General features: G+C 32.6%; 1 protein-coding gene across 1 annotated transcript; it reads right to left on the reverse strand.

The window, feature by feature from the left end:
• Window positions 1-2534: 2534 nt before the first annotated feature.
• LOC133697517 (aquaporin PIP1-2-like) lies at window positions 2535-4108 on the reverse strand. Its single transcript, XM_062120132.1, has 4 exons — window positions 3644-4108; window positions 3219-3517; window positions 2969-3109; window positions 2535-2843 (listed from the first exon to the last, which is right to left on the reverse strand). The coding sequence occupies exons 1-4, from the start codon at window positions 3975-3977 to the stop codon at window positions 2754-2756; spliced, it is 864 nt and encodes a 287-aa protein (XP_061976116.1). The 5' UTR covers window positions 3978-4108; the 3' UTR covers window positions 2535-2753.
• Between the last annotated feature and the right edge of the window lie 8888 nt (window positions 4109-12996).

A 12996-nucleotide genomic window follows, 5' to 3' on the forward strand; every position in this document is an offset into this window, starting at 1 on the left:
ATGCATTTGGACTATTATTAACAAAGCTTAAAAGACCTTAGCTCAATCCAAAAAATTCAACAAAGCCAAAAAATAATTGTACAGATCTAGGTTCCAGCTTTAAAAGAGAAGCTATACGGTTTTTTTAGATAAAAAAGAGAGGTATTTCTATAATAATATTTTTTTAGTTAGAATTATTACATGAGAAAAGAGGGTATATGCTCTTAGTTCTCTTTACTCATTTTTTACGACTTAAACTCCAAATAAAATTTAAATAAATACTCTAAAATTAATTATAAATATGAAAATTAATTTAACATTTAAAATTAAATTTAATTCCAATAATTCTAAACAACATGAAAACTATTAAAAAATAATATAAATTATATATTAAAACCTTACTTTATAACTTAAATTACTGGGTTGAGATGATTATGTGATATAGTATTAGAGTCTTAATGACCAAGCGGTCATAAGTTTGAATCTCATAATTCATATTTATTTGATAAAAATTAAACACAAGGTAACACAAGTTTATGCAAGTTTCAAGTACAAATAATTTTCATTTAAAGGATGTGTTAGAGGATAATATAAATCATATTTTGAAACTTTACCTGACAGTTCAAGTTATTAAGTTGAAATAATTTTTAACAATAATCTTAACTTATAATATATATATATATATATATATATATATATATATATATATATATATATATATATATATATATATATATAAACAAGCCTGTAATCTGCAGAAACTAAATAGTTGCAGAAAAGAGGAGGTGACCTATCATGCCAGTGTTAGGCAATAAATAGTAATTATTGGACATTGAATTGATTAATTGCACCCAGTGCCCAAACCAAGACTCTTCTTCTTTTTCTTCTGGCCAGTTTAATTGTCACGGAGTATTTCAAATCAAAGATGCATCAAACTCAATTTCGTTTCCTCAAATGTATTATAGTTATCTAATAACAGAATTCCTTGAATTCAATCCAATTAAGAGATTTTACTAAAATTTCATGTTAAAAATAATTTGAAATATAAAAATGGAGTTACAAATGTAATTTTGTTTCTAAAAAATAGTACAAAAGCAAGTCACTCCATTTGATTTACTATATTAAAAGATAAGAAATTGATATTAAAATTAGTTTTACTATATACTTATCTCTTTTTCTGAGTGACATTTGAAGTAATAAGATAAAAATAACGGTAACATAAAAAATAAAATAAATTGAATTATATACAACTCAATTGTATAACAGAATTGTTTTTAAAGCTCGTGAGTGAATTCAATTTTCATGGTGGCGGACCGGCGGTACTCTAGTTTCCACACGTGGTTAATTGCAAGCTAGATTCCGTGTGTGATTAGCGGCATGCTTGTTCAACTGTGTTTTTAACCATCAATGCTCTGAGCTGAATTCTTTGCTTTACCTAACAAACAAAACTAGTCTCGTTGCAAGAAGAACGTCAAACTCATTTATAAAATTAACAAGTTTCTCCCTTATTTATTAACCCACTTTTGAACCCAACAAGGCAACAAGATTTCCTCTAATTTCAGTTAGCATCACAGTGTCCAGTTAGACCACCTTTTACGTAAAGAAGACAGTGACAGGAAGTTCGCCAACGGTCACATATAGCTCACTCGATGTAGCCCATAAATGTCATCGCCAACACGGTTCACAAGATCAAGATAAGGAAGATTCCATGGATGTGGTAGAAATGCTCCTCGTGAAGAGAAGGTGATGCAGAGAATAGACGGATGATACTAACGGTCCACACCATAAAATATTTCCATTAATCTAAATGGGGGTAACGGCCATTTCATTTCAAGGGGTTAAAAATTCAGGCCCATTCAAGTGGGAATATATATATATATATATATATATATATATATATATATATATATATATATATAAAATCCTTTATAGCTTTATTGATTATATATTGAGTATGTTTTTTTAAGATTGCTGATTCAAGTTTGATAAATCTAGAATTAGATTTATATGGTTATTAATTTTAAAATTTTAAAATTAATAAAGATATATATAAACTAGTCTAGAAATCAGGATTAATAATAATAATAATAATAATAAAACTAAAAATAATAAATTGAATTGAATTGAATTGAATTTTCTTATCCCTGGGTCATCGAACCACCACCGTTGTCATCATCTCGTGTAGTGGCTCGGTCCCTTCGTCGAATTCTACCCCGGAAAATAAAACTGAAACATGTCGTTTCACAAACGATCATGTGCCACGTAGATACTGGTCAAATGGTAAACAACTAAACCACTCTCTTATCTCACTCGAATTTCCTAATATTATCCTTCCATCATGAGCGTAAGAAGACTCTGCTATGATATTAACATCAATGGCTACCTAATCCCACCTTACCATATGGAAAACGGACAAATTGCACAAGTCAGATAAGTTTAGAACACAAAAACTAGAGAGTAGGTCCGGGCGGCAACTCGAAAATGACATCCCACCAGTCCACAACCATACAGAACCCCATCAAACTAAAAAGTAAAAACTGGAAAGGAAGAGGTCGTTGAAGAAAAACATTTACTATTATTACATTACATGTGCAATTGGGATAAAAAGCCCCTTGATTTGAAGAAACACGTATTGCTATTATTACGTGTGTGCTTACTTAGAGGTACAAATGCACAAAAGGCCAAACAGAGAAAATGGAACAAACTGGGTTTTGATGTTCATCTCCAAACAATGTCATCGAACGGCCAAATGTAAAGCACCATAATCATAATAATCACTTCTTGAAAGGAATAGCCCTGATAACAACCTGGTGGTAAAGAGCTGCGAGTGCTGCCCCAATGAATGGGCCAACCCAGAAGATCCACTGCATCCAACCAAAGAACATCATGAGATGTCGAGTCAACAAAGGGCACGCTATAATTACAAATCAGGTTCTTGACAACCCAAGAAAGGGGAATTTAATTAGCTGGCTAGTAAGCAGAGACTTACGTGATCATCCCAGGCCTTGTCCTTGTTGAAGATGATTGCTGCACCAAGACTACGAGCTGGGTTGATACCGGTTCCTGTAATTGGGATTGTGGCCAGGTGCACCAAGAACACAGCGAACCCAATTGGCAAAGGTGCCAAAATCTGACCATACATATTTTCATCATCATTAGATGCCATGAAAATGAAGTAATTAATCAACTACTAGGTAGCTTTTATCTTGTTAGGAAGAGAAGAGAGATAGAGAGCTTACAGGGACATGGGAGTCTCTGGCACTCCGCTTGGCATCCGTGGCAGAGAAGACAGTGTAGACAAGAACAAAAGTGCCAACAATCTCAGCACCAAGGCCATCACCTTTGGTGTAACCATGATTAACCATATTGGCACCACCATTTAACAACTCGTAGTTTTTTTTCCCGTAAAATCCTTTCACTACACCAGCACCGCATATGGCACCAAGGCACTGCATCAGCATGTAGAACACGGCCCTTGTCAAGGACAATTTCCTTGCCAAAAATAGCCCAAAAGTCACAGCAGGATTTATGTGACCCCCTGCAAGTACCAAAATCACATCGCAGGTTAATTTTTAAAAAAAAAAACTAATTATATTTTCTATGCTAGAACCATGTATAAATACTCAAACTAGAAATTCATGGCTGCTCTTGTAATTTTTAAGACCTGAAATGCCAGCAGTGCAGTAAACAAGAGCGAAAATCATGCCACCAAAGGCCCAAGCGATCCCTTGAATTCCAACCGTTGTGCACTTAGTCTTGTCCTTAAACACGCCCATCACAGTCAAAACGGTGATGTACAAAAACAAGAAGGTGGCCATGAACTCTGCAATACCAGCCCTGTAAAATGACCATGAAGTCAGTTCGCTTGGCTCAAACAGTGGTGCCGGGGGTGGCTCCTTGTAGTCCTTGTCATCTTGGCTTTGAGCTGCCGTGCCAAGTGGCTGCCTCTCGTTGAATTTGTTAGCTCCCAATCTAACATCTTCTTCTTTGCCCTCCATCACTGCTGCCTTTTATTTCTAGCTCGAAAAATGTAAATGCAGCGTTAACAGTGAAAGAAATCTCTTTCTGGTAACTAGCTACTGGTCGTTTGGTCTCTGTTGAGAGTGTAGAGTGGTTTGTGGTGTCGAGTTTTATAGGAGGGATAGCGGGGCTTGGTGAGTGATTTTTATATTTTTTTTTTCCTTTTAAATAATGAGTGTAGTTATTATTTTTGTGACCGACCAATTTTTTTCTGAAGCCATCATTGTTTTTGTTTTTGTTTTCGTTTTCGTTTTCGTTTTTAATGAATTAACTCTCTTTGTATTTTTTTTCATATAAACCGACTTTAAAACGTGAATATAATATATGTTTGGTGAAAACGACGTTGTGCATAGTGAATTTCATAGTTGGCACAAGGGTGGCCACATGTATATAATGATGATGCTGATGATTGCGCCGCCCATCTTTCAATAATGGAGAGTGGCGCAAGCCAATTGAAGTGAAGTTGGGATTTGATACGGAAACATGGATATGGAAATGGAGTTAATCAGTGGTTCGCTAACAAACGGGTTCAAACTTGAATTTAATCACTGAATTAATTGCATTGTTGTTTTACTTTCGCTGGTTAGCATCATGATTGGTGTAGGGATCCCATATTATCTGATTGTAATAATTAATTTTGCGAGATCCAAGTGGTAAGGTACCTTCTAACGCAACAAATGGAATTTTATCGAAAATTAGCACAATTTTTTTTTTTAAAAAAGGAACACTACTGTCTTTAAAAAAATATTTTGAAAAATAAAATAGTTTATTTAAAAACTACATTCGAAAATTGCGTGATTCTAAACAAAATTGATAATAATTTCAAGAAATTGCGAGGAAAAAAAAAGGAAAGAAAACAAAATAATGAAACTTTATAGGCATACAAAACTCAGATGACAATATTTCTAGTATTATTAAAAAAATTTTGATGAATTAAATCTAAAAATTTCAAGAAAAACAAATGAAGTGTTGATCTAGCAGTTAAAACATTGTTATATCTCTATAAGGGTAAGAACACAAGTTCGATCTTCAAAAAATAAACTTATTATGAGAGATAATCACGAACCCCGAATGAAACTAGTCTCACCCTTTAAAAAAGATACGAGAATACTTGAGTAAGAAAAAAAAAGAATGGATGTATAATCCAAAAGCAAGTGAAATCACAATTGATAACTTTTATTGATGTTATTAAATTCATTTTATCAAAATATTTTTAATGATATGAAAGATTTCATCATCGAAACTTCGATATAACTTCTAAGTCTCATTTATTATTAATTTTTTCTCTCTTCACTCTTTAAAATTTTTTTCTATAAATTTTTTAAATGTCGCAGCTAGCATATGCAATTTTTATGAAACTATTTTATTTACTATATTTTTTTTTTTACTGGTGCTAGTTCACCAGAAAGATCTCCAAGCTACGTTTTAAAAAGGAAAAAGACCCCAAAAAATGCCTGTAAAGACTTGTAATGGCTGTGGTTTATAGTTTTGATCATTTACAAAAATGGATCAAGTTTTGCTAATACAAGCGCCATTGACAAACCCATGCGGTATATTTTACAAACAAACACATTCTATGACATCATTTAATAATATATTCGTTTTTGTTTTTCAATGTATTTTCTAAACTATTTTTTATTCTTAAAAAATATTAATTTAATATTTCTAGTTATTTTTCATAGTTTTAATGTATTGATATTAAAAATAAAAAATATTATTTTAATTTATCTTCAGTTAAAAAATATTTGAAAAAAAATACCACACCCTGCATTATCAAGAGACACTGCATATACAACTAATTAAATATGATTTCCGCAGGTTTCATTTATCTAGAAAAACAAAATAAAATAAAAATGAATGGGTCGGCTCCTAGCGATGGAAACATCAATAAATACCTTATCCTTCGGGTTCTCTATGGTATAAGAAAAACAGGTCGTATTTGCCTATTCTATACCGAATGAATCATCGAGCCAATGATGATCCCTGCACAGAACCAAAGAAACTGACAAGCTGGCAATGCGGTTTAGGTGGCAATGGAGGATCCGGCGACCATGATTATCCTAATCCCGGCAGACAACAACTAATGTGTCTTGTTGCGTAGATACGATAGATTATACCAGGAGTGACCTGTGAGGATAATGTTAACAACTCTGCCTTTTTTTTTTCTTGTCCTTTTGGCCAGCTTGGCTTTTAATTGAACTCTCTCTCTCTCTCTCTCTCTCTCTCTCTCTCGCCCAGCAACCCTGCATGTCGTATCTCGTATGCGATTGTGCGAATCTTTAATTTGTGATGTAGCTTCACCAGCTTGTTCTGGCAAAGACTTTTCAGCCCGTTGAGTGGTCAGATCAGACGCAGTGGCACCTATCATAATAGCCTAGACTTGATATAGATTTCCTGCCTTCAATTTGCCGTTGCCATGAGAAAAAAAACTTGAAACTTTTTTGCTAATGCACAGTGCCTGCCCTCCAGTTTCTTCTTCTTTTCCCTCATGGCCTGATAAAAGCTGGCTAAAATACTGGCCAGACGTTTGAGGAAACTACAACAAAAAAAGGGGACCTATCATTCTATATGCAGTAGCTGTAGCGATCATGCGGGTTAGAAATTCACGTCTGCGTTAGCATAGCAGCCAGAAATATTTATTTTTATGGTTTAAATTTTTTTAAAAAAAAATTGAATTTTTTTTAGATTAATATTTTTTTATATTTTAATATCATTTTAATATACTGATATCAAAAATAATTTTTAAAAAATAAAAAAATATATTATTTTAATATATTTCTGAATAAAAAATACTTTAAAAAACAACCCAACTACGAGAGTATTTGGCAGTGTGGTTACGGTTGCTTTTCAAATAACTTTTCGTGCCGAAATGCATGCCAATGATATTTTTTATTTTTAAAAAATTATTTTTGACATCAACACGTCAAAACGATTTAAAACATACAAAATATATTAAATTTTAACAAAATAAAAAATTTAAATTTTTTAAAAATATAATTTCCATCACATCCCCAAACAAATTACAAACTCCCAAGCATGCTTACAAATGTTACTTGCAAGGGCAAGGCGCAGACATGATAAGAAAATTGAGGTGGTGATTTTCTGTAAACACATGTCAAACAGACAAGCATTGCCGACTACTACAAGATACAAATCATAAAACTAATGCTAGAATGTCATGAACACATTATTATAATAATGTGCTGGCAACCGCCCATTTAATCAAGGCCATTTACCTCTTGCTTATTTAAACAGAGTAATTATATGCCCCAGGATTGTGGCTTCTGACGTGAGCAAGCTTTGTATGTTCGGATGGATTATATATTTTTTAGATAGTTCATGATTCAGATTATACGGTTTTTTTAGGTTGTTTTTTCCTTCCAGGATTATAATGTGAATGAAAGTACATTGTAGAAATTGGTTTCCAAGCAGAAAACATTGTATAAATCGTGTCTATATGAATTTATTTACTGAAATGTGTACAGGTGGATTTCTATTTCCACGTATAATGGAAGCCATCGTTAATGTTTTGTTCAACAAAAGTCCTCCCTGTGAGTGGGGACACGATAACTTTCCTTCACTGTAATCAAATCGTCGGTTAGAAGCAAACTGCCGATAGCTTTTCTTGTAAAAAAACAAAAAAAGAACTAGTAGCGATGAAATGTAAATTTTTGAGGATGGCATGAGAAGTACAATATACATGTAGATTGTAAAATTATAAAATTATAAGTTTTTTTTCCGTACATAGTTCAAATAAATATTTATATATAGTTCAGGCACCTTAAAATACATGATTCAAATAAAAATCTATATATAATTTAAATAACTTAAAAATATAATATAGTTATTCATGTCTATAGATTTTCATTAACTAACAATTAACAAACACAAAACAAATAATATGTTGGTGTGTCATATAAACTAAAACTAGTTTTATTGCATTCATCTTTCTCATTGTTCCTCAGACATTCATTAACATCGTTAACATCAAGAGAATTATTAGTGTCACTGCTAGTACCAAAACTAATATTGTGAATATTAGTATTGTTGCCAATACCAACACAAATATTGTCAATGTTATTTAACTCAAAACTTCTTGAATTCTCTATATTGTCATCAATTTGAATCTCTAAATCATCTTCAGTACCATGACTCTTCATTTCAACATCATTAGAAATTTTTCTTTCATCACTTTCATCTTCTTTACTATTTTTTCTTCGTGTTGCACTATTACTGACACCAAACAAATCAAAGTTTGACGAACCATCATGTTTTTCTTTATCAGTTATTCAGTCATCATCATGATTCAGATTATACGGTTTTTCTAGATTGTTTTTTCCTTCCAGAATTATAATGTGAATGAAAGTACATTGTAGAAATTGGTTTTCGAGCAGAAAACATTGTATAAATCGTGTCTATATGAATTTATTTATTGAAATGTGTACAGGTGGATTTCTACTTCCACGTATAATGGAAGCCATCGTTAATGTTTTGTTCAACAGAAGTCCTCCCTGTGAGTGGGGGACACGATAACTTTCCTTCACTGTAATCAAATCGTCAGTTAGAAGCAAACGGCCGATAACTTTTCTTGTAAGAAAACAAAAAAAAAGAACTAGTAGCGATGGAATGCAAATTTTTGAGGATGACATGAAAAATACAATATACATTTAGATTGTAAAATTATAAAATTGTATGTAATTTTTTTTCGTACATGGTTTAAATAAAAATTTATATATAGTTCAGGTACCTTATATATAGTTCAGGTACCTTAAAATACATGATTCAAATAAAAATCTATATATAATTTAAATAACTTAAAAATATAATATAGTTATTCATGTCTATAGATTTTTATTAACTAACAATTAACAAACATAAAACAAATAATATGTTGGTGTATCATATAAACTAAAACTAGTTTTATTGCATTCATCTTTCTCATTGTTCCTCAGACATTAATCAACATCGTTAACATTAAGAGAATTGTTTGTGTCACTGCTAGTACCAAAACTAATATTGTGAATATTAGTATTGCTACCAGTACCAACACAAATATTGTCAATGTTATTTAACTCAAAACTTCTTGAATTCTCTAGATTGTCATCAATTTGAATCTCTAAATCATCTTCAGTACCATGACTCTTCATTTCAACATCATTAGAAATTTTTCCTTCATCACTTTCATCTTCTTTACTATTTTTTCTTCGTGTTGCACTATTACTAACACCAAGTAAATCAAAGTTTGACGAACCATCATGTTTTTCTTTATCAGTTATTCAGTCATCATCAGATGAAAAATCATCTAAAACTACACCAAAATCACCAACTTACCTTTCGACTTGGTTGTCATTCAAATTTAGATTGCACATTACAAATATCAAGTCATTTATTTTTTTATGGTGCAAAGTGCAAACTATTTCTTCATTTTGTATGAACCTAAATAAGCAATTCAAATTTATAATATTCTTATCAAATATCTCAATATTTAAAATAATAAGATAAAAAAATTACCATCTCAAATGCACTCCAGTTACACTCACATCCAGATAAAGCACAAGTCAAACTTAAAAATCAGATTGTAAGCCTTTGTAATTATGGACATTCATCATTCATCCCTATAAGAATCCCACCATTATGCTAGAGTTTTTTTTATTTCTTATTGTCTTGGCAATCTCAATGCCAAACAACCCTTTTATATCCTTGAATGATTCAAGTTGTAAGTTAATTTTACACTTTTCAATTGCATAAGGCATCATCTTTTCTGGGCATTGATATAATCCAATTTTAATGTTGGCATTAATCTTAAAATTAAAATTATAATGATAACGAGGATTCAAATAATAAGTTGTTGCATGTAAAGGTCTTTAGAGTTGAAGTTTTCATATTGCATAAATAATATTTCATATAGGTATATAACTATAAAAAATAATAAAAATATCATTATAATCTAGAAAAATCTCAATTGAAAGTATCTCTATGAAGACATTCATATTAATAGAGGACAACAAGTGAAAACAAACAATTAGGAAAATAGATACCTTTTTTTCACGGAATCAAAATTCACTTGTATCCCCTTTCTTGGTTGATCAATTGATTTACATATAAAACTCATAGATGATTTCTCATTTGAATCAACTAATCAAAGAACCTTAATTAAAGGATATGATGCTTTAATACATATAGTGATATCATGCCAAGACGTGTTGTCTAAAACACAATTTTGAATTTGTTTCCTTTTTTCTATTCTATAAAACTTATATGACCTCTACTGTTTAGAAGCAAGCACAATCATCAGCTACATTTTATAATCATTCAAACATCTAGAGTCAAGTATGCAATAGCAAACCAAGTGGCAACATGCTTAATCACACTGAGATGATTCTTCTCCCCTTAGTAATAGTTATTTGATGAACCTCTAGCTTCTCAAAATCTTTCAATATCAAGTCGATATAATGGGCAACACATGGTATCCATAACAATCTCGTTCTTTTTTCCCATCAATAATTGTTCTACCGCATTATAATTTACAACATCATCGGTAATCACTTGCATAACATTTTCCTTCCCAATTCTCTATATAATGAATCCAATATCTCAAATACCTTATCAACAACCATTGACATGTTATAAGTATCTATCGATAGCAAAAAATAATAATATCATTTTAGGACTATTAATCAAAAAGTTGCAAATAGAACGTTTTTTCTTATATGTCCATCCATCAGAAATTATTGAACAACTTTTTTTTTTCATTCTAGCTTGTACTCCCCAAGTAAGTTCATTGTTTGTGTCGATACACGACGTCGGGCGACGGCTTCCGCTTTTTGTTTATTTTAACAAAAAGGTTTTTTTTTCTCGATTGGGGGAAACAAAGATTTTATTGGAGTCGCCATCTAGTAATTTGAGGGAACTAGAAATCCCAAATTAGACACTGGTCCCAGAGATTCGGGTACGGGGTTAGTTATGATTAAGGGAAGGTAGACACCACCCTTAAAACATCCTTTCAATAGAAAGGTTACCCTTACTTGTGTGTTTTCTATTTGATTCAAATGCGATTATATTTTGGGCTTATTTGTAAATTTTTTAATGATTAATGTCGGTCCCTAAAAATAGGAGACACATTAAAAATGACATCAGTCCCTAAAAATTAGGAGACTCGTCTAAAATATTGACGTTTGTCCCTAAAAAGGAGAATTACGTCTGGGTTACCAAAAGAAATAATGGATATAATCCATTATATTTTGGGTTTATTGGTAACTTGTTTTTTTAAAAAACGGTTAACGTCGGTCCCTAAAAATAGGAGACGCGTTAAAACTGACATCAGTCCCTAAAAATTAGGAGACTTGTCGACTTTGTTTTTTTGTATTTTTTTTACAACATGCAAGAAAATTTACAAGCATTTATATATAAAAAAATATCAAAAATACCAGTTGAAACCCAAAAAATTACCTGAGTGTCAATGTATAGGTAAAGGACTGAAATACCCTCGGATTTCTCGAAAAATTACGAAAATGCCACTGGCGGCGCGTGTGGCACACGCGCGGTTACTGTGGGCGGCGGCGAGATTTCCCGGCGAGATTTCTGTCCAACCGACGGTCGATCCTGGTAGATCTGAGGACGAGGATTCTGATGGAGGTGGTATCGTCGGTCGTTGATGGCTGACGAAGGAGAATCGACGACTTGAAGCTTCGGTGGCCGCCGACAATCGCGGCCATTTTCCGGCCAACTGAGGCGGCGAAATCAATGAAAACCACCGGGGTTTTTCTTTACATCAAGGGAGAAAAATTTCTGTGGTGGTGCGGAAGCTGGAGACGGCCGGAGATGGGAGATCGGGGGAGAGAGAGAGAGTCGCCGGCGAGAGGAGAGAGAGACTCTAAGCTGTGCTATGGTGTGAACGCGCGCATGGTTCACCGGTGCATCTGAAGGCTGTGAACCGTTGGATCTCCTTTGAACTGATCTTGCGGCTACGATTGGCTGGATCTGGAAGTTGATCAGACGGTCCGGATGAGAGGATCCTTGATCTGGTGTGTCGCGGTGCACCGAACGCTCGGTACACCGGATGACGTGGCGCAACGGATCTAAAGGAGAATTGTTTTAAGGGCTGAGATTGATTTGGGTTTTAATTTGGTGTGGTAAGCTCTATTGTACCCTATTAAATCAACGATTCAGATCTAAACACTCTAGATCTAACGGTTAGGATATATTTGGTATTTTTCAAATTGTTTTTTTTGAAAATCAATATCCTACTCGCATGAAGAAATAGTGAAAAAAACGTGAATAGTAAAGATTTTTTCTTTGTTCTTTTTCCCCTTTTCTTTTTTTCTTCCTCCTTTCTTTTTTTTTTCCTCCTTTCTTTTTTTTTTCTTTCTTTTTTCTTTGTTTTTTTTGGATTTTTATAAATAATAATAGAAATAAAATAACATTCAAGAAAATCTTGGTGGATCCAAAATTGGGTTACAACAGTTGCCCCCTCTTTACAATGCTTACGGTGCAAAGGCATTGGAAAATTCATTTTCTTTTGACTTTGCATAGTAAGTTTTGTAAAGAAAAACGATGGAAGTGTTGAAAAATGCACAGATTTTCAGTTGGTCTAATTCTTATGGGCGACCTGCCCAAGTGAAAAACATGAAAGTGTTTTCAATATTGATCTTGTGAAATACATGAAAGTGATTTCAGATTAATGTTGTGAAATACATGAAAATGATTTCAGATTAGCATTGTGAAATACATGAAAGTGATTTCAACAATGGTTTTGTGAAATACATGAAAGTGATTTCAAAATTGATTTTTTTTTTGTGACGTACATGAAAGTGATTTCAACCTTAGTCTTGTGAAATACATGAAAGTGATTTCAAAAATTGATTTTTTTGTGAAATACATGAAAGTGATTTCAACCTTAGTCTTGTGAAATACATGAAAGTGATTTCAAAATTAATTTTTTTTTTGTGAAATACGTGAAAGTGATTTCAACATTGGTCCTATTTTCCAGGTGACCAC

This window comes from Populus nigra, chromosome 6, assembly GCF_951802175.1.
Source record: "Populus nigra chromosome 6, ddPopNigr1.1, whole genome shotgun sequence".
NCBI classification, from domain to species: Eukaryota; Viridiplantae; Streptophyta; class Magnoliopsida; order Malpighiales; family Salicaceae; genus Populus; species Populus nigra.

Excerpts from the sequence above, each read along its gene's own strand:
- LOC133697517 (XM_062120132.1), bottom strand. The coding sequence starts at position 3,977 with ATGGAGGGCAAAGAAGAAGATGTTAGATTGGGAGCTAACAAATTCAAC. Across the intron at positions 3,110-3,218 it reads CCAGAGACTCCCATGTCCCT|ATTTTGGCACCTTTGCCAAT; the intron begins GTAAGCTCTCTA and ends ATGTATGGTCAG. Across the intron at positions 2,844-2,968 it reads ACAAGGCCTGGGATGATCAC|TGGATCTTCTGGGTTGGCCC; the intron begins GTAAGTCTCTGC and ends GGTTGGATGCAG.